The sequence below is a fragment of the Phalacrocorax aristotelis genome, chromosome 2 (genome assembly GCF_949628215.1).
Source record: "Phalacrocorax aristotelis chromosome 2, bGulAri2.1, whole genome shotgun sequence".
In the NCBI taxonomy this organism is placed as follows: domain Eukaryota; kingdom Metazoa; phylum Chordata; class Aves; order Suliformes; family Phalacrocoracidae; genus Phalacrocorax; species Phalacrocorax aristotelis.
This window is the reverse complement of record NC_134277.1, coordinates 27,764,016-27,784,678: the sequence shown is the minus strand read 5'-3', so window position 1 is coordinate 27,784,678 and position 20,663 is coordinate 27,764,016. Positions and strand designations below refer to the sequence as shown.

Genomic DNA, 20,663 nt, shown 5'->3' with positions numbered 1-20,663 from the left:
GCTCCCTGTGGCTTTACCATGTTGGATGCATTGGGTGGTGCCATACTTCCAGTTTGTCCCCACACCATGTCTGTTCACTGAGTGGTTTGACCTATGGGGAGCACCCACCTGGGTGGTGGCTGCAGTGGGTGGCAGTGGTGCCACCACCCGGGTGGTAGGTGCTGCCTTGGGCACAGCTCCTCATGCCCTCCACGCAGCTTGCCCCCTCTGCACTGCGATTACGGGCTTGACAGGAAGAGAAGAGCTGGTCCCTCTACCTCTACCGTGGCATGGCTGGAAGCAGAGGGATATCCTGATGTCTGCTTGCAAGCCCGAACAAGGGTCCAGAGTATTCAGACCTGTGGTGCTTCCCTTTACCTTTTATCCAGAATTATTTTCTTATGCTTTGATTTTACAGGGTTTGAAATATCCAGGAATAAAGAGCCTTGCACCAGACAAGCCAGGTGAAATATTTTTGATGGATTTGAATGAAGACAATCCCAGAGCCGTGGAACTAAGAATCAACCGAGGGTTTGATCTGGCATCGTTTAACCCTCATGGAATCAGCACCTACATAGACAGAGGTAAAGAGATCTTTAACTCGAGGTGGTGGCAAATCTCAGCCTAAAGAGCACAAACAGAAATCCCTTTGCAGCCTTGCATTGCACCCCAAATTGCCTGCGCTTGCTGGGAGAAAAAAAGGTTTTCAGGCTTTTTATCTTTGTTGGGCTCTTTTCTAAATGCCAGCTGCTAAAGCAAACACCTTTGCACACAACCTTAAGCTGTCTGAGATAGAAAGTTGCCCTATATATTGAAAGGAGAGAAAACATGGGAGAATTTTGAGGAGTTGAAAAGACACAAAGTTTATTTTACCAATTTATATCTGTCTCACCCTGGGGTCAAGGCTTTTGAGGAGGCACATGCTTCACCGACTAGTAGTGACCTGAATGGAGATTCTGTCGCCAAAGAGTAAATTATCAAAGCTCTGTAAATGACCAAAATCTCTGGTACTCTGTGGCCAAACCACGTTCTCCTCTCCAAGACATGTTCTCCTATGGCAGGCTCTGACTACTAATAAAATACCCTTCATGCTCTTCTTCCTCTCTTTTTCACTGTCCTTTCACTGGGGACTTTAGCAGGACAATTAGAAGTTTGCAAATGTTAAGAGTAAGAGAAACAGTGCTGCAGCTTGACCTGCATCCATATACAGTCACCCTTTAAGGGAAGGAGTTGGAGACATCAGTGGGGGCTAATTCAGGGTCTCACCAGAAGAGCTGGGCAGAAGGACTGCAGCCTTACACAGAGCACAGGAGAAGGATGCTCCTTCAGCTTTCTCAGAGGATGCAGTAAATAAACCAAAGAGCCCAAACTGGCTGGGTCACAAGCCCTCCTTCCCAGCTGACTGTGGCTTTTCACGCAACCAGTCACTATACTGCATCAGATTGCAAAACCCAGTGGCTTGGGCACAAGGATGAAGCCATGATTTCTTTCTTCCTTGGTAGAAATATCAAAAATGTAGTTTACACAGCCGTTCCCTGTAGAGTGAGCCTGGGAGAAGAGTAGCTGGAGCTCTGGATCCAGCTGCAGCGGCATCCTGCATTACTTTGGTACTTGTCCTGCCTCTGAAGAGCTGTGAGAGAAGTGCACCAGACCCAACATGGGCTCTGTACTGGAGGCTACTTCAGAGCTGTGGGTGCTCAGCCGTGCAAACTGTTGCAGAGAATTCAGCTGTTTCCATTTCTGTTTTTAAGATGACACCGTGTACCTCTTTGTTGTGAACCATCCCCATCAGAAGAGCACAGTAGAATTGTTTGAATTTGTAGAAGATGAGAATTCTCTCGTGCACCTGAGAACCATTCAACATGACCTTCTGACAAGGTACTGGAGCCAAATACCTTCTTCCCCCAGAATAGGCTGCTTTGGTATAATCCAAAGTAGGATGATTTTGACTTTAGGGTAGTATTAATATGACATATTTTCTCTTTAACCAGCTTTCCTGTTTCTCTTATTGATTACTTCTTACCTGTGTAATCAAAAATTGTGTTTCTCCAATCTCTTCTGTAAATGAGATTTTTAATAGTTGTATCACTAAATCAGTCTTAAGCACCGCTGTGATTGATGCCAGTGAATTAGCTTGGCATCCATTTCTCTTCTCATGTAATGCACTCTCAGATTATTGCAGATTTGAATCTTCACATATTCTATTATTCTGAATTTGCTACACTGTAAAAGTAAATATACTTTTACCTTTTTTTGGTTGCATACAAAATCTTCTTGGTCTGTCCTACTGCAAAACGACTGTAAGATAAACAGAGCCTGATAGATAAAGTCATCACAACTCCTACCTGTTCTCTGGTTTCCAGTTGAATGTAATCAATAGAGAGAAAAATTTCCATGGACTTATGGACAGGTAGCCAGCTCTCTAGCTGATGCCCTACCATCCTGTTCAGTCTCAGCATTGCACAGGGCTGGCTTATGTAAAAGAAAATAGAAGTAAAAAGGATCTAAATATCTCAGTGTCTATCTGAAGTACCATCTGTAATTGCAGCCCCTTTACGTCGATGGGATGACCATGTCCTGGTTGGATTCTGGGCAGTCCTGCAATGCTCCTTCATACGTCTCATTTCATTCTTTTAATTATCTTTCTCTGTCTGTATTTTTTTAGTGTGAACGATATAGTAGCTATGGGACCAGACAGCTTCTATGCTACCAATGACCACTACTTCTCCGACTTCATCTTGATGTTCTTGGAGATGTTCTTGGGTTTAACTTGGTCAAATGTTGTTTACTACAGTCCAAAAGAAGTTAAAGAAGTAGCAGCTGGGTTTTATTCAGCCAATGGAATTAATATTTCACCTGACAGAAAGTAAGTTTCTCCTTGCCTTAAATTTTGTTTGATCACACAAAAGAATCTGGAAATCCTAATTTGTACACACAGTACCTCTGTGGTCAAGTGTCTAAACTGGCTCATGTAAGGCAAAGTGCTACATGTACAATGTAAGTGATACAGAGGGTTTGTAGAACAGAAGCCATGTGTCTTGCTCTCTAACTAGAGGCGATGTTTGCTGCTTTGCGTGTAGTTTATATGCAATAAGATCAAAGGTTGCTGCATTTTAACCAGTCAATACAGAAGTTTGTGTGCAGTGCTTGCAAGGATTATTGGGGCAGGATTTCTGCAAGTGGGGAATGCTCTACAGTCTTAAAGTCTGACTCAACCATTCCTGTGGTGTAGACAGGTGATCTTAAAAAAAAAAACCAAGCATATTTGTGGATCTCATGATCCAAGGCCTGCTTTGGTGTTGTAATGGAAGAACTGGCACAGTGTTAAGCTACATTAGCGTCTCAGCGGGTTGGCTTCCATTCAGTGCCCTGTGGCCTGCTTGCAATGTCTGTTGCTGTGTGAGAACTGTGAGCTGGCATTCCTCACGGGAAGAGCCGGGCTTGCACAGGAGGATCTGACTGGTCTGTCACTTTGACTGGTGAATATTACCTAGGGGGGTTACCTATGGCGAGTCGGTCAGCCCCATGCATTATGACCACCTCCGTTAAGAAGAAAAGGAAGGTAATTGTTGTAGGCGATTCCCTTCTGAGGGGGACAGAGGGCCCAATATGCCAACCAGACCCATCCCACAGGGAAGTCTGCTGCCTCCCCGGGGCTCGGGTCAGAGACGTTACTAAATAACAACCCTGGTCTGGTATGGCCCTCTGGTTACTACCCGCTCTTAGTTGTGCAGATGGGCAGTGATGAGGCTGTGGAGAATAGCCCAAGAGCAATCAAAAGGGACTTCAGGGCACTGGGGCGACTGGTTGAAGGATTGGGAGCACAGGCAGCATTTTCCTCAATTCCATCAGTGGCAGGGAGGAACAATACTGAAAGGAACAGGAAGACTCATCTGATTAACACATGGCTCAGAGGCTGGCGTCATTAGTGGAATTTTGTTTTTTTTGATCATGGGGAGGTTTACATGGCGCCGTGCCTGCTGGCGGCAGATGGAGTTCGCCTAACTCAAAGAGGGAAAAGGATTCTTGCAAATGAGTTGGTGGGGCTCATCGAGATGGCTTTAAACTAGGATTGAAGGGGGAGGGGGATGTAGCCAGGTCCACCAGAGAAGAGCCTAGGGGTGGCATGCCAGGGTTGGGGGTGAAAGCAATAGCACAGCTCAAGTGCATCTACACCAATGCACGCAGCACGGGCAACAACCAGGAGCAGCTGGAAGCCATTGTGCAGCGGGATAGCTATGACTTAGTTGCCATCACAGAGACATGGTGGGATGACTGTTATGACTGGAGTGCTGCAGTGGATGGCTATAAGCTCTTCAGAAGGGATGGGCAAGGAAGGGGAGGTGGTGGAGTGGCTCTGTATGTTAGGGAGTGCTTCAGTTGCATAGAGCTTAGTGACTATGATGATAAGGTCAAGTGTTTATGGGTAAGGATGAGGGGGAAGCCCAACAAGGCAGATATCTGGCCAGGGGTCTGTTATAGACAACCCAAGCAGGATGAAGAGGTAGATGAACTGTTCTACAAGGAGCTGGAGGAAGTATCACAATCAGTTGCCCTTGTTCTAGTGGGGGAGTTCAGTTTACCAGATGTCTGCTGGAAGTACAGCACAGCAGAGAAGGAACAGTCTAGGTGGTTCCTGGAGTGTGTGGAAGATAACTTCCTCACACAGCTGGTAAGTGAGCCTACCAGGGGAGGTGCCTCGCTTGACCTGCTGTTCACAAATAGAGAAGGACTGGTGGGAGATGTGGTGGTTGGAGGCCATCTTGTGCTTAGCGACCACGATATGATTGAGTTCTCGATTCTTGGCGAAGTAAGAAGAGGGGTCAGCAGAATCGCTACCATGGACTTCTGGAGGGCAGACTTTGGCCTGTTCAGGGCACTGGTTGGGAGAGTCCCTTGGGAGGAAGTCCTGAAGGGCAAAGGAGTCCAGGAAGGCTGGGCTTTCTTCCAGAAGGAAGTCTTGCAGGCGCAGGAGCAGGCTGTCCCCAAGTGCCGCAAGACAAACCGGCGGGGAGGACAACCGGCCTGGCTGAACAGGGAGCTTCTGCTGACACTCAGGAAGAAAAGGAGAGTGTACTGCTTTTGAAGAATGGGCAGGTAACACAAGAAGAGTCCAGAGACCTGGTTAGGTCTTACAGGGAGAAAATCAGGCAAGCAAAATCCCAGCTAGAACTCAACCTGGCCACTGCTGTAAGGGATAACAAAAATGTTTTTACAAATATATCAACAATAAAAAGAGAATCAAAGAACATCTCCATCCTCTATGGATGCAGAGGGGAACACTGGAACTGAGAATGAGGAAAAGATTGAAGTACTAAATTCCTCTTTGCCTCAGTCTTTAACCGTCAGACCAGTTACCCCTGGGGTATTCAGCCCCTGGAGCTGGAAGGCAGGGACAGATCACAGAATAAACCCCCATAATCCAGGAGGAAGCAGTTTATGACCTGCTGAGACACCTGGACGCTCACAAGTCTATGGGGCTGGATGGGATCCACCCAAGAGTACAGAGGGAGCTGGCAGAGGAGCTCGCCAAGCCACTCTCCATCATTTACCAGCAGTTCTGGTTAACAGGAGAGGTCCCAGATGACTGGAGGCTTGCCAATGTGACACCCATCTACAAAAAGGGCTGGAAGGAGGATACGGGGAACTACAGGCCTGCCAGCTTGACCTTGGTACCGGGGAAGGTTATGGAGGAGTTCATCCTGAGTGAGCTCATCAAGCATGTGCAGGACAACCAGGGGATCAGGCCCAGTCAGCATGGCTTCATGAAAGGCAGGACCTGCTTGACCAAACTGATCTTCTATGACCAGGTGACCCACCTAGTGGATGAGGGAAAGGCTGTGGACGTTATCTACCTGGACTTTAGCAAAGCCTTTGATACTGTCTCCCACAACATCCTCCTAGAGAAGGTGGCGGCTCATGGCTTGGACTGGTGTACTCTTCGCAGGGTAAAAAAATGGCTGGATGGCCGAGCCCAGAGAGTTGTGGTGAATGGAGCTAAATCCAGTTGGTGGCCGGTCACGAGCAGGGTTCCCCAGGGCTTAGTGTTGGGGCCGGTCTTGTTTAATACTTTTATCAATGATCTGGACAAGGAGATCAAGTGCACCCTCAGTAAGTTTGCAGACAACATCAAATTGGGTGGGAGTGTCGATCTGCTTGAGGGTAGGAAGGCTCTGCAGAGGGATCTGGACAGGCTGGATCGATGGGCCAATTGTATGAGGTTTAACAAGGCCAAGTGCTGGGTCCTGCGCTTGGGCCACAACAACCCCATGCAACACTACAGACTTGGGGAGGAGTGGCTCGAGAGCTGCCCGGTGGAGAAGGACCTGTGGGTGCTGGTTGACAGCTGGCTGAACATGAGCCATCAGTGTGCCCAGGTGGCCAAGAAGGCCAATAGCATCCTGGCTTGTATCAGGAATAGTGTGGCCAGCAGGAGCAGGGAAACGATCGTGCCCCTGTACTCGGCACTGGTGAGGCCCCACCTTGAATACTGTGTTTGGTTTTGGACCCCTCAGTACAAGAAGGCTGTTGAGTTGCTGTAGTGTGTCCAAAGAAGGGCAACAAAGCTGGTGAAGGGTCTGGAGAATGTGTCTTACAAGGAGTGGCTGTGGAAACTGGGTTTGTTTGGTCTGGAGAAGAGGAGGCTGAGGGGAGACCTTGTCACTCTCCACAACTACCTGAAAGGTGGCTGTAGTGAGGTGGGTGTTGGTCTCTTCTCCCAGGTCACTAGCGATAGAATGAGAGGAAACAGCTTCAAGCTGCATCAGGGGAGGTTTAGACTGGCTATTAGGAAAAATTTCTTTACTGAAGGAGTGGTCAGGCGTTGGAACAGGCTGCCCAGGGAGGTGGTAGCGTCGCCATTCCTGGAGGTATTTAAAAGACGTGTAGACGTGGCATTTCAGGGCATGATTTAGGAGGCACGGTGGTGTTGGGTTGACAGTTGGACTTGATGATCCTAGAGGTCTTTTCCAACCTTAATGATTCTGTGATTCTATGTGTCTGCTTATGCATGCACATTGCTAAGAGGTGCTTTCTTTTGCAGGTACATCTATGTTGCAGATGTACTTGATCATAATGTCCATGTTATGGAAAAACATGCTAATTGGAATTTAACCCGTGTGAAGGTAAGGTGCTGCTCTTCCAAAAAAAGAGGCATATATGAGTCTTGGACAGATTAGTCCCCTTAGTCAAGAGCACTTGAAACTTCAACCTGATCATGTGTGAAGTTCTGGTCTGTATGGATCTTGCCATGGGTTTGCAGAGGTGCTGTGCACCCCGTTAGAGAGCTTCAGGTCTCCCACCCTCGCACCAGCAAGCAGAGAGGGATCCTTGGGCGTGCTGTGTAGCCACAGCAGAGGTCTGCCTCGGTCAGTGTGGGTCAGTCCACAAAGCACTGAAGTAACGAGCATGAGCCTAGGTGTGAATGCAGCCCATGGGGGAAGCTTAGAGCAGCAAGGGGGTTTCGCATACCACAGAGGAGGGGATGAAATATACTGGGGGAAAAGAAAAAACAGAATATGAACAATATTTTTTTTTAAAATTAGTCTAAGTTATGTCAGATGAAAGTCTTGGACAAGTCTGTTGATTATGTTATGGTTTGCTTCCAGGACTTCTGATTGCTTTAACACCTCTCTTTTTCTTCTTTTTCCTCTCTGATGGATAGACACTGCAGCTGGACACTCTGGTTGACAACTTGTCTATTGACCCTCATACTGGAGACATCTGGATAGGATGCCATCCCAATGGGATGAAGCTGTTCTACAACGATCCTGAAAATCTGCCTGCCTCTGAGGTGCCTTTTGGGGGACGTCACTGGTCTCTTGGCTGTGTCTGTGCCAGAAAGTTGCTCTATTCAAATCACCCCGGTAAACTTAACGCTGCATTACATAGAGAAGAGCCTGGCCAGCTTTTGTGAAAGCAAAGACTGAACTGGCTTCCAGCTTGCAGCTCCTGCTCTTAAGTGGAAAGCCTGAACAGCGCGTATACTCACTAACAAACACTTATTCAGATCCTTAGGCGACAACCGAGTAATTTCCACCCAGTAGTTCAGTCATTCTGGACTCCTCAGGCAGCTTTCTGTGCAGCTGGGCCACGCAATCAGATTTTGATGAACTGTGTTAATTACCGAGCCAGAATCTCTTTGCCAAACAAAAAATAATTGACTGAGTGCAAAACATGACCGGAAACGTTTGCGCTGGAATGATTTATCTGTGCAAGTGTGGTTCATCAGTAGGTGACACTGTAATTCTGCTTTCCTTCTGAAATCAATGAGGTACTGGCATCAGCGTGCTAGTGGTTGCGGGTGCAGGTGGCTGGTTGGTGTCTGTTTGATTTCGGCCGTGTCTGGAGCTTCCCATAAGACACTTTTCAAAATTATGTTCAATAGCAGTAGATTTATGATACTAGGCAGTTGTTTACTCTGTCTGGAAAAAGCATGAAAACAAGAAGATATCAAGTAACTCTTAGGCTGGAAAAGGCTGCGCACATGCCCAGTGCTGGGGACGACTGCCTTACTTACTTACTGGGGTGGAGTCTCTGTTATACACCCACTTAAAAAAAATAATCTTCATGGACTGAAGCAGAAATTGTGGCCCTATCACAGGAATTATTTGGTTGCAGTCAGCAGCTGATCAACCTAACTAATTTGTTTAAGTTAACGTACTGATGTTCCCTCCGTCCATGGAGGATTTTCACCTGTGGCTGTTTCAGCAGATGTATCCCCCTCCTCCGACAGGTCCTGCACATCCAGAACATCCTCTCGGAGGAGCCTGTGGTGACGCGTGTCTACGCCGACAATGGCTCTGTGCTGCAGGGAAGCTCAGTGGCATCTGTCTACGAGGGAAAACTGCTCATCGGCACAGTCTTCCACAGAGCTCTCTACTGTGAGCTATAGCTTGTCGCGGGTAAGACCTGCTGCAGTGGAAAGGATTTAATTCCTTGGGAACTCACTTAGTTTCTGCTAGATTTGCTAACAACAAGACTGTTCCAATAAAGCTTTACTAGAGTCATGGAAATGTATTTTATCCTTCCTCTCCAAAATGAGAGTTTTATGCAATAGTAAAGGAAATGTAATTGAAGGTGAGAAGTTAGTTTATTTGTGTAATGAGGAGGAACCCATGTCAGTAGCAAAGGATAACCTTGAAGTTCAAATTCAGAGCTGACATTGAATTATCTGTTGTGACTGGATTTCTGAGTTTGGTTGGGGTTTTTTTTTTGTTTTGTGTTTGGTTTTTTTGGGGGGGGGGGGGGAGTTTGTTTCTTTTGGTTTGGTTTCGGTTTTTTTCCCCCCCCCCGAGAAAACTGATTTTGTAAAGGAGAATTGCTAACTACCAATGAGGTGTGCTTTCTTGTTACCGACACCTGGGCTTTCCCAGTGACTGTGCTAAGGGTTCTTCTTCCAAACCTTCCTGTTGGCTTTCCCTAATGCTTCTGAAATAGCTGGAAGGAGAAAAAAATGTAATTTCAATCTCCTTTCTTCCCTCTTCCCACTTTAAAGCCATTTCCTAACGTTACTTCAGTTGAATAAATCTGTCTTAGTCCTACTGGGAAAAAAGGTGGGCGTCACTTTGGAGTGGCTTCTTACTAAGTCTTCCAAAGGGAGTTTAAAAAAAGCCTTTTTTAAAAAAAAGAGTGGGAAACGACTCCCAGGCACCTTCAGTTAAAAGTGCATTAGCAATCACTGTTGTCTGTCACAGCAAAAGGAGCATTTCTGGGCGCTTTGCCACAGTGACTACCCCCGAGTGTTGGTCATGCCTGCTCTGTGTTTAACTTCCAGTCTGTACGGAGCCGATTCCCGCTGTGCTTCTGTATAGCAGGCACCGGCTTCACGTTTATCCAGCGGCAGTTACTGATAGCATTGTGCACTGCTAAAAGACCTATCCAAATTTGCATCCGCTGGTGTTTTTAGGATGGTGTTAGTTAGCAATCACTTGCAATAAACTGTATTGAGTGTCCTTTGAAGCTGGAAATCAGTTTTGTGTTTTCCATTGTGCACAGCAAGACACTATTCTGGCAGAAGCCCGTCTGAGCCACCACTTCGTTTTCTGCCCGTAGAGCAAGCTCTCCTTTCATTAGGATAGATGTCCCTACTCACAGAGCAGCTTCTGCTGCTTTTTTTGTACTCTGAGTTCCCACCTCTGATCACCGCTCTGGTTTTGTGAGAGATGCTGACACCCAGCTAGAGGCCCTGCGTTAGCAGTGGCGGCTCCCCTGGCAGGGTTGCCGCTGTGCTGCCTGCACTGACACTTCTGAGCGGCTTGGCTGCCTCTCCAAATGGTGTCACCAGACAGATCTTCCCCGGGGGCCACCACCCCCTCTGCATCCTTCAGCTGATGGGGTAGCGTTTCCTTGCTGCTGTTCTTCCACCGCTGTGTGGGGAAAAAGGGCAGGCTGCTCGTGAGGAGAAGGAGCCAGTCCCTGGGTGCCAATTGCAACTCTGGCTTTGCTGTTCCTTCCTGCAATCTGCTTCACCTCCAGCCATGGCCCCCTCTAATCTGGAGAATACATGGAAAATCCAGTACTTTGAAAACACAGGAGCACTTCTGCCTACAAGATAGAGCAAATGACCCGCTCTGTAGCGGCCCGAACACCAAGACAGAAGCCAGAGTATGTGCAGACCTTTTTCAGTCTCTGAGTTTTGCCGTTCTGGCTGAGGAGGTGTTACTGCGTGCTAGGGTTTGGGTGGGCAGTGGCCCTGAACAGCAAATGTGTGTGCTGACACCTTTTGGCCCCTGCACCTTTCCTTTCTAACACAAACATGCCTAATGGCTTTCATCCACTGGTATAAAGGGGTTACTGCTCCTTCTTTGAGGGAAAGGGACAGCTCTAACCAGAGCAAGGGGCTGGTGCCAAGGTTTGTGGCTGGGGCTGTGTTGCTGTACGGGAGGGTTGGTACCACCCCCCTTCCTCTGCACAGCTGTGCTGGGCTGTGGGTCTTGCCACATCACCTCCCGTCCCTGGAGAGCGTCTGCTCCACCCCGAGCCCCCGTGCTGCCACCGGCTCGCTTGCACAGACACTGTGGTGTAAGGCATGTCCCCGGGCACAAGAAGTTGTGTGAGGTTTAAGAACTGAGCCAGCAGCGTGTTGGCTCAGTTGCTGCGCCCTTCCCGGTGCCAACAGCTTCCCACTGCTGCCATGCAGTGGCATGCAGACAACGCTCTCACCCTGTGTAGCAATAGCAGTTGCTGGTGTTTGTGGTGTTTTGTATACAAACAGCACATGCTGCAGGGGTCTAGCGATGGCTAGAGGGGGAGACTTGAGCTTTAGTGTTAACCGTGTGGCTAACTGACCTTGTCTCTTAGGCATGGCCCTGCATTAGCAGCTCTGTGCACAAACTGTGTTTATAGCTCCTCTCCCAAACGCCCACAGCTGATGTGGGGTCTTGAGCACTGCCCAGGGGTTACTGCCTGCCTGTGAAGGCTTTGGCGACAGGGACTTATCTGTTCCGATCCCAGTTTTGAGTCTTTTGCTAACCATGGCGTACAGACAGCCCTTCCACAGAGCAGAGCCAGCCCTGAACGAGGTCGGCTTTTGTCTCCTTCCTTTGCTGGACTTGCCTTTGACATCAGCTGACTGCACCAAGCACTCAGGGACATAACTTACCATAACTCTGGCTTTGCCACTCCTGCCTTAGCAACTTCTCTCCCTGCAGGACATTTTCAGCAACTTCCCTGGGAAGTGACATGCTTTCCTACAGGAACTTGTAATCCATTTTCAGCCTTGAGGAACAGACGTTGTTCCCAGAGACCAAGCAGAAGAAACTGCCCTGAAGGAAGGTCTCACAATAAGGAGAGGTTGAGCTGTTAACTTGTTTGCAATTAGCCATCAATGTCCTGCACTAGCATTTTAAAATAATTATTTGAGGCTTGTGCTGGTATTTGTTCTCAAGTAAATTAAGTGCCATCTTCCAAACAGTTAGCATTTTACAGCAGTGGCAGTAACACAGCCAAATACTGACCAGTCACTGAGCTGGCTCTGGATTTACTCAGTGGCTGTAGAAGTGTAACAGCCAGCATTTCCCTCAGCAGTGGCAGAAGTAACCCATCCAAACAGTAATTTCACATTTTCTAGTAGCTTAGAATGATCTTCAGATAAGCAAATCTACGTTATTGGATCTTGTCAAAATTCTACTTTTTCTTGGTTTGGGCCTTTCAGAAAAAATAAAGAATGTGTTCACGAGTCACTGGCTTTTTTTTTTTTTTTTTTAATCTCTTTTTTAAACTATTGCTGTGTTGAAGGTTTTCCCAGCAGCCTGCCTGCAGACAGAAGCACAGGCAAGCGACAGGCTTTATCTGTTCCTAAAGCGTTTGAGAGGAGAGAGATCGTAGGTAGGACTTAGTACCTGCTATTACTAATAGTAAAATTTTTAATATTAACCTGAGGGAAAGAGGATTGGAAGCCCGTTGCCAACCTCCTCCAAGGGTTTCCCAGCCTCACAGTGCGGAGGCGGGAATTGAAGCTGGGCCACCATGCATTAAAGGGGTGCTGGGCGGGACAGAGACGGCAAGCACGCGTTTGTAGCAAGAACAATGCTGGGGTACAGCTTCTACCCCTCACCATGAAAAAACTCACCGGCAGCCTCAGTGCAGAAGGAGCAGTGGAGGAAGAGGCACCTCAAGCCTGGCCTCCCAATTACAAGGTAGCCTGCACAGGGAAAATCCGGGCTTTCAACCTGGAGGAGGGCATAACCCATTTTCTTTTACAAGCTGTAGACTCTGAGGCAGTTCTGGGCATTTCGGAAACCGAACTGCAGGTATCTGAGACAACCTGCACGAACAAGGACATGCGTATAGATGGCTCCAGGGTTGGGAAGCTGCTGGGCAGACACACTTTACATGTCAGTTGTAGACTTACAGCCTCTTAATATAGCTATTTTAATTAAGATCATAATTTTATGGATTGAGGATTCTTTTATCTTCTTGCAGGTGGTGGCCATATTAGAGGAAAGTAAGATTTATGATTCAGCCGTTGGGAAACACAGACTGGGTTAGACAGATTAAGTGCAGAGTATTTGCCCTAGATTCTGCCAGATGTAAATCCACTGAAATGACTACACCAATTGGACAGTCTTGTGTCCTCCGCCTTTCCCTAATGTAATGGTTTACTAAAATAAAATCAAGACATAGTAAACATGTTCAGCAGAAGAACTGCTGTACTTTGAACGTATAAAATGCCCATTATAGCCAACCTACACGTGACTGCAAAACAGTAACCTGTTTTTATATACCAAAACTAATCTAGGTCTTTTCAACAGCCAAAACACTGACCAGCATCAGAGTGAAGGCAGCCTATTTTTACATCAACCTGGAGCAAAGGACTGCATGCTACATTTCATCTGCATAAGAAGAAAAAGGCCATTCTCTTTCCTTACTCTATTTTTACTTCTTTTTACATAATTACAGATTGTAAACGAGATCCACTTGGAGGCCTGTGAAACATGCCAATTTGACCAAGAGCTGGGATTAAAATAATCTTCGGCACTGAGCAGAAGGCAGGAAAGAACAAACAGGGCAAGGTCCATATCTGCCCACCCCCCCCAGTCTGACCCACAGCAGCAACAGCTGTCCGGTTGTGCTCACCATGTATTATTTCTTCTGGAATGACCAAGAAACGGGCAGGAAAGTGAGGACTCGATACAAATTCTAATAAAGATTCAGGATTTCTCATTTTATTGCATTCGTTGTCTAACAACAATAATACTCATTGGCAAGGAATTTATTTACACTAACAAATTAACTTTAAACCACAAGGCTTTGTTGTTTGTATTTAAACGATAAGAAAACAAAGGGCCACCATGATGTTTTGTTTTGATGTCTCCCAATAACTAAATATTAACCAAAGTTATTTTGGGGAAAACTCAACAATCTAGAGAAGGTCATATCAACCAAGCACAAGAGAACAAGCTCAGACATGGCACTACTGTGTCTTTCATGCAGATGATCAGACACCAAGATGTACAAAGAAAAAGTTCAGGATAACATGCACTTCATATACATTTGACCTCTTTAAAAAAATGAAAAGAAAAAGGAAAAAAATCTGAAGCGCAACCACCTCTTCAACCATATAAAAAGAAACAATGTAAGAAGCCAATTTTTACAGTGAGCACAGTGCATTTTAGTCTTTTAGCTGCCTGGTCTTCTAGCAGTACGCCTAACACTTGTCAGTGACCAGTGAGTTACCATTGCAACATGACTGGAAAATACAAAAGCAGTTGTCCAGACACTAAAGTGTGTATGGGAAAATAGAGTCAGAAGACGTTCACTGTGCACTCCCCACTTCCAAATGGGCTCGTTACTCCCTACATCTGGTGCCCTGGGATCCCCCTTTCCTTCAGGCGCTTCTGCACCAGGGCCGGGACCTACTTCCACTGGTGTCAGTGAGAAAACTCCCTCGGAAAACCCAGCAGAAGGCTCAGGCTCCCGGGTTATGCGGGTTGGACCCGACCTCATGAGCTGCCAGCTCTTCTCACCTCTCGCCGCTTTGGAAGATGAAACCTGCCTAACTCAGCAGACCAGGTTTCACAAACCCTATGGCTCGTTCTTAACGCAGCCCCAGCTTCCCAAAGAAACAGGCAGCTCAAGGCACTACTGCCAAACCTTCCAGTAAGATTTGAAATCTTTAAATCGTGACTCAATGCCAACAGCAAAAGTACCAGTCAGTACTGCTGGTTAGTAACAGAAAGCTCATTTTATAATGAGGGATTGGAGGGCTCAATGTGTGACTAAGGTATCACAGCTTTGAAAATCGGTTTTACAGGTAGAAAAAGTAAAGTCCATACCAGAGGTTAACAAAAGGGACCGTGCAATCTGCAGATGACCCACACTCCTCTGTGGTGAGCGGGTAAGTCACCTCAGATGTCACTCATAATCCTGCTCAAAAATGAGCTGCTCAAACTGCTCCAATAGAAATCAAAGTTAGGGTTAAAAGTATTAAACCAGTTTCCTTCACAGAATACTGACACTCCGGTAAATCAATCCTGCCAACCTCCCACCCCAAAAAAGCAACCCGAGCACAACATGCAGAAGGACCTGCAGAGGACCATCCTGTATATGGTTTTAATGTAACTTTAAAATCTCCTGATCCACAAAATACCTAAAACCCCACAAGAAAAGAGTGAGCAAAGCTACCAGCACAGACAGGGGTGAGCACGCCGGTGAGACTGAGGGGTAGCGCTTTGCTCCTCCGAGTTTGCAGACAGTCCCGGGGCGCCCTGCCTGCTGCGGAGACTGTGTGCCTACAGCCCTGGAAGCATGTGCTACGCAAGTGCTAACTGCTACTAGTGCAGTGTCAGTCTGTATGAATACCCATGTATGTACATATATATGTACACACACAAAACCATACATATTTAATTAAAGAGGGAATCAAGCCACAAATCACTTAAACACTTCTAGAAAGACTAATTGACTTATTTCCATTCACTAATTTAACAGAGCTAAACCAAAACCATTTAATTGCTCTGTGCCCTTTGCCCATTTTGACTGTTGAAGACTTACAACTTAATTAAATATGTGCTGCTTTTTTCAAACGTCTGTTTTTTCAGTGTTTCGGAAAACAACACAGGTTTCCTGAGGTTTTCAAGTGAGGGAGGGCACAGAACGAGGGAAGTGCTATTAAAAGGGTCCAGCCCCTCTGTCAGGGTTTGATGATAGTGTAGGGGATGAGGCCACACCTAAAATGAGCAATATCAGGTTTTACTTTGGCCTTGACAATATTTTCCCTCTGTAAACACACGGCTAAGAAGCCAACACAAGACTTAATTCTTGCAAACTTCCCCTAAATTCCAGCACCAAGAAACAGTAAAGACTGCACTGCAGATGCTGTAAAGAACTACAGCTGAATCTGTGCAAACCTTTCGATCTTCAGTCTTGTGTTGGTACCTGGGATGGTACTTCTTGGCCGTACCCAGCTTAATGATGATCCTCTTCTTTCTTCCTACTGTAGAACTGGGTTCTGCATGATTAACAAGAATGGCATTTCTTTCTCTGACTTCAAAGTGGAATGCAATTTATTCTCAAAAATCACACAACATTGCCCACCTCTTACTTGCCAGCACATGAACTGGGAGGTGAAGGTGGAGCAGCTCAGGAGGACAGGAGGCTTTGATGGATGCAGTGAAGTATGAGGAACCCTGATGCTCAGTGTCAAGCACCACTGAATGTCAATGAAAGCTGAGGACTGGCAAGCTTCAGAGGAAAGCTCAGTAATTCCAGTAAAAATTTGATTCTTGTGGTATCCCTGCAGCAGACTGGAGTCATGGCAGAATAGATGCCTTTGCAAAAAATTAAAAAAGTTAAAAAACCACAAAAGCATTTGTATACACTGAGATACAAATATCACCTAGCCCTGTTCAGCTTTTTATTACTGGCTTCTGTTCCACTGTGCAATTCTAACCTATGACTTAGAACAGGCTCCACTTACAGTGACCCCCACCAGACCTGTGCAGAGCGGTGGGTGAAATGCAAACAGCAGCAGGCGATACTCTGTGCAGTGCAATGAACAGGTCCAGCTCCTTCCTCACGCCCCAGGCCTGATCTGCCCGGGCAGATTGAAACTGAACTGGGAGTTTTAATATGGAAGTTGCATGGGTGCAGCACCCCACCACACGGGAAAATACGAGCTGGAAGGGAGTAATGGCAGTATGTTTGGCTGACTGGGACAGAGCAAGGAGCCACTGCTCTCTCCACAATCTCAGTATAAACACTATTTTTTTTAGGACTAAGGTAACCTGCAGTGCTGTACCTTTTACCTTCTATTTTTCAGAGTTCCATGCTTTGCTAACTCTCCTTTCTTCATCCTTTCAAAGGCTCAATATATTCACTACTTGGCAATACCACAGCAATGAGCAGAACTAGAGTTTACAGAACTGTACTACCATCGTAACGAGGGAGAGTTAACTTCACCAGCCTGCTGTGGCCACTGATGCTGGTGAAGCGTGGCACCGAAGATGACACAGGCGCATGGCTACAGGCGTGGAAACACCACACCACAGCAGTTTGAAGTGGCCAGGCAAGTCAGCGTACTCAAAACTGCACTAGCTCCGCAAAATAAATACGCATAAGTAGGCAACAGTTACATTTGCAGGTGAGCCAAAAGAGAAAGCCTTTCCAGTCATTGAGCACGGAGTATTTCTTTTTCTTCTGATTACATCAAAACCCCACATTAGTCTGACTTAGTATTGGTTTACAGAAGTCTAAGTTAAAGAGTGAGACATCCTTATCTTTTGTTTCATATATGTCATTACACAATACAAGGGGAAAAATTGCAACACAACTTTAAAGGTGTTATAGAGCAGTAACAGAAGTTTCAAACTGTGCTTTGCATCTGCTATCCAGTGACATTTCTGCACGTCCCAGCAATGAGTTACCATACTTAATAATAGGAACCACATAAATCTCGTATATCACAGAAGGAAGAGAAAAACTCTTGACATTGCTCGGTTTGCTTAGTTTTCATGTGTTGATCAAAATGCATTTTATGGTTTTATTTTAAATTTAAGCTACTAGGTTTTTTAACTTAGAGTTTTTTTGGGTTTTTTTAGTCTGAGAATAACAAAATAACATTACCACAAAGCAATAAAAGCCCCCTGAATAATTAAAGGACTTAGGTCAAATTAGTTACTCTGCAGAATAAGAATCTAATTTACAAAGAGATTAACTAGGCACTGTTCTAAGCATCAAGAATGAAAACTCAATGTATAATGCCAAGTAGTCTGCTCAGGTTTCTAACAAAGAATATAAAACAGGGACACCATGTTAGATTATTATGTACAACCACCTAAACATTGCTACAATGTAAACATAATTTAAAAAGAAAATTATCATCAAATGCATTTATCAACATTGTATTTAAAATATTAAACTTCCAGTTTCTTCCAGATAATTTCTCTTACTCAAATATAAATCGACAATCTCCTAAAATAACAGAATGCTAGTTTCGCGAGGCTGTTAAACATTTGTATAATTTTTCTCCTACAAAGAGTGCAGAAAGATTCACTGCAATGTGGAATTCTTGTTAGCAGGTGTATTTTTTTTGCCAGCGGTCTACCTCAAGAAAAATATCACAAGCCTTTAGAAATATCAGGAAGTATATTTTACGGCAATTTCATTTTTAGATCTGAATAAAATATACATCAGAAACTTGTAGAAATTGGATTTGGAAGGAAAAATAAAGCTAATGCTACATAGATCTGTTGTGTATTAATTTTGAATGAACTAGGCTCTCTCAGTTTACAGGCCATTTTACATGTGAAAGAAATTATTAGGATCAAACGAAATTTAACTATAAACATTGCAACCCAACTGTTTCAAATCTGAGCTTAGAGAACTTTACAGACACAAATCTGAATACCACAAAGTACAGAGCAGAAGAGAAGCCAAGCCAAACAAAACCAAGCATTTTCTTGGAAATAATTCAATATTTGCATGTCTTAGCCTGGCAAACTTTTAAGTTCAAGATTCTAACCTTGCATCAACATCTTAAACAATTTTTGGGTTGGCATGACTAGATGAGGCCTGTAACTTCCAGGACGCATGAAAGGGAAGTGATGTTTCTCAACTATAAATGCGACTACATAGTTAGCTTTGGCTATAAAGCAGTAAGCCAATACCTCTAGCTTCTCGTTGTAGATATTTGCTTGTCATCTGTCCATTCTTTTGAAGAAATACTATTTTAATACCGCTCTTAAGAGGCAGTAACACCATGCAGCACAAGCTGTACACTCCTTCTGTCATAGTCAAAACTACACAGCAGGTTTTGCTGATGGCCTCATATACCAGGAAAACAGAAATCTCTGAAGGATGTAATACAACCACTGCTAAGCCATCAAAATGTTCTACAGCCTGCGCAAAACTCAGGTTTTGGTGGGGATATTCTTTAAAAGCAGCGATCAAAACAGTGAATATATGGCAGATAGTAACCATCACCTCCTTGGCAGCATTGATCTTAACAGGCATGTACTGAATTTAATTTTAACCAGAATCCCTCATCTTCCTCTTCTTAAAGTGCACTTCTGTAAAAACTGAGAATCTTCACCAGACTCCAGTTCGATTATCATCTCCAACAACAGCTTCATAACAGCACAGCAGAAAGCTTATTCTCCCAATGGTTATTGGAGAATGAATCTGAAGATGTGGTGTTTTTCTTGGATGCCTCCCCCCCCGCCTGAAACAAAATAAGCCCAGTTTCCTGTTCAAAACACATGAAAAAGAAAGCAGAGTGTGCTATAAGAAAGTTGCCTACTCACTGGGAGCACAATGAAATTTATACAGATCTATATGCTGTGCTCTCGTTAGAAATTTATCCTTGCTCAGATATCTAAAGGATAAATGTTATCCTCAGATTTCTGTGTAAACCCACATAATCATTTAAGGCTTTGCCTCCTTCCTGGATTAACTATTGTACAGTTAACAGAAAGAGTTTCACCTCCTGTCTTTTGCCCAGGGGGAATATTGACTCTCCTGTCTTTATCTCCAGTGTATAACAACAAGTCACTGAACAGTTGTGTTTCCAGAGCACTGTCGCTTCAAGGTACGGAAGCAAGATGAAACTTACTCCAGTAGATGGAACCAAGTATCCAAACACCATAAAGAAGCTGAACTTCTAGTCAGAAAGTTAAGTCATCTCTTATCAGACAGAGCACAACTCCTTTTACCCAGCTGAAGAAACGTTCACCGATCATTTTGACTGGCCACTCTATTCAGAAGAGGTGAAGCAGTGGACCATGCTCCTCGGCATCATGCTGGTTACTGAAGTGACCAAACACAAAGAGCTCAATAGAGAAGAGTAGTTTGGAAGGAAACACCGTCACACAAATATGAAATCTGTTAGCTGTCAACAACAACAAAACAAACCGAGGGGCTGGGGTTGTTTCACATGGCAACAGCAATGAGTGTGAACTGGATATGCGGGAAAATAAAACTACACAATATAAATTTCCCTAGTCATTCTATGTATAGCCCCATTTCTCTGTGTACACATTCCTGTGTAATGAATACAAGAAAGCTGAAGGGGCACCAGAGTAGATATGAGTTTCTCTTCCCTTGAAGTGCCTCCACTTTCCTAACACAGCAGCACTTCTGCTTGTCACTGCTCATTAGTGCCCTCTGTTGCATCTGATGAAGACTTGTCTGTTTTCTTTGATTTCCTCTGCAGCTGCTCTTGTTCCTTCTTCCGAAGCTTTTCCCTTTGCTTTTCCATTTTCTCTTGAGCTTTGCGAGCTTTCTCCAAAGATGCTTTCATTTCCTTTAGCTTTTTTTTAATGATCGCTCTGTCCTGGGAAGATGTCATACCAAGAGCCTGAGGTGGGGAAAACAAAAGTAAAAAACGAAAAAGAATTTTATATGGTTTAATCTATCACAATTTTTTTCATATTCGAGCAATAACTCTTCTTAGGTAGGAGATTATAACAGCTAAGCAAATCTGAGACAGACTCAGATACATTGATGTGTAAGTAATACACTTCTGTACTACTTTCTATGCCTTCCAGTTCTATAATATTAAAGAACTAGATCTCATTGCCATCCCCAACGCTGACTTCATTTATCAAACGAGCAAATAAATACTAAACTATTTGCCTGAAGTCATCTAAGTCTACATTGAACAAGACTTCTGAATTCTCACTGCTTTGCCTTAGTCAAAAGTTCACTTGCTCTCTTCTAAAACCCCTAGAGTTAGTGAAACACCA

The 20,663-nt window shown here is 45.0% G+C and overlaps 2 protein-coding genes across 7 annotated transcripts in view; one reads left to right on the top strand and one right to left on the bottom strand.

The window, feature by feature from the left end:
• Positions 1 to 13,654, top strand: part of LOC142052578 (serum paraoxonase/arylesterase 2) — a 25,593-nt gene extending 11,939 nt beyond the window's left edge. The window contains exons 4-10 of one of the 2 annotated variants that reach the window (XM_075082872.1): positions 398 to 563; positions 1,731 to 1,857; positions 2,645 to 2,845; positions 7,022 to 7,103; positions 7,643 to 7,771; positions 8,714 to 8,882; positions 13,381 to 13,654. In XM_075082872.1, the coding sequence (XP_074938973.1) occupies positions 398 to 563; positions 1,731 to 1,857; positions 2,645 to 2,845; positions 7,022 to 7,103; positions 7,643 to 7,771; positions 8,714 to 8,872 (864 nt within the window). In that variant the 3' untranslated portion in view covers positions 8,873 to 8,882; positions 13,381 to 13,654. Of the gene's footprint in view, positions 1 to 397; positions 564 to 1,730; positions 1,858 to 2,644; positions 2,846 to 7,021; positions 7,104 to 7,642; positions 7,772 to 8,713; positions 9,940 to 13,380 lie in introns of those variants that run through there. The other variant, XM_075082871.1, reaches the window with a different exon arrangement.
• Positions 13,655 to 17,124: 3,470 nt separating this feature from the next.
• Positions 17,125 to 20,663, bottom strand: part of PPP1R9A (protein phosphatase 1 regulatory subunit 9A) — a 154,923-nt gene continuing 151,384 nt past the window's right edge. For all 5 annotated transcript variants that reach the window (XM_075082855.1, XM_075082854.1, XM_075082856.1 and 2 more), the window contains one exon: positions 17,125 to 20,275. In XM_075082855.1, coding sequence (XP_074938956.1) covers positions 20,063 to 20,275 — 213 coding nt within the window. In that variant the 3' untranslated portion in view covers positions 17,125 to 20,062. The remainder of the gene's footprint in view (positions 20,276 to 20,663) is intronic.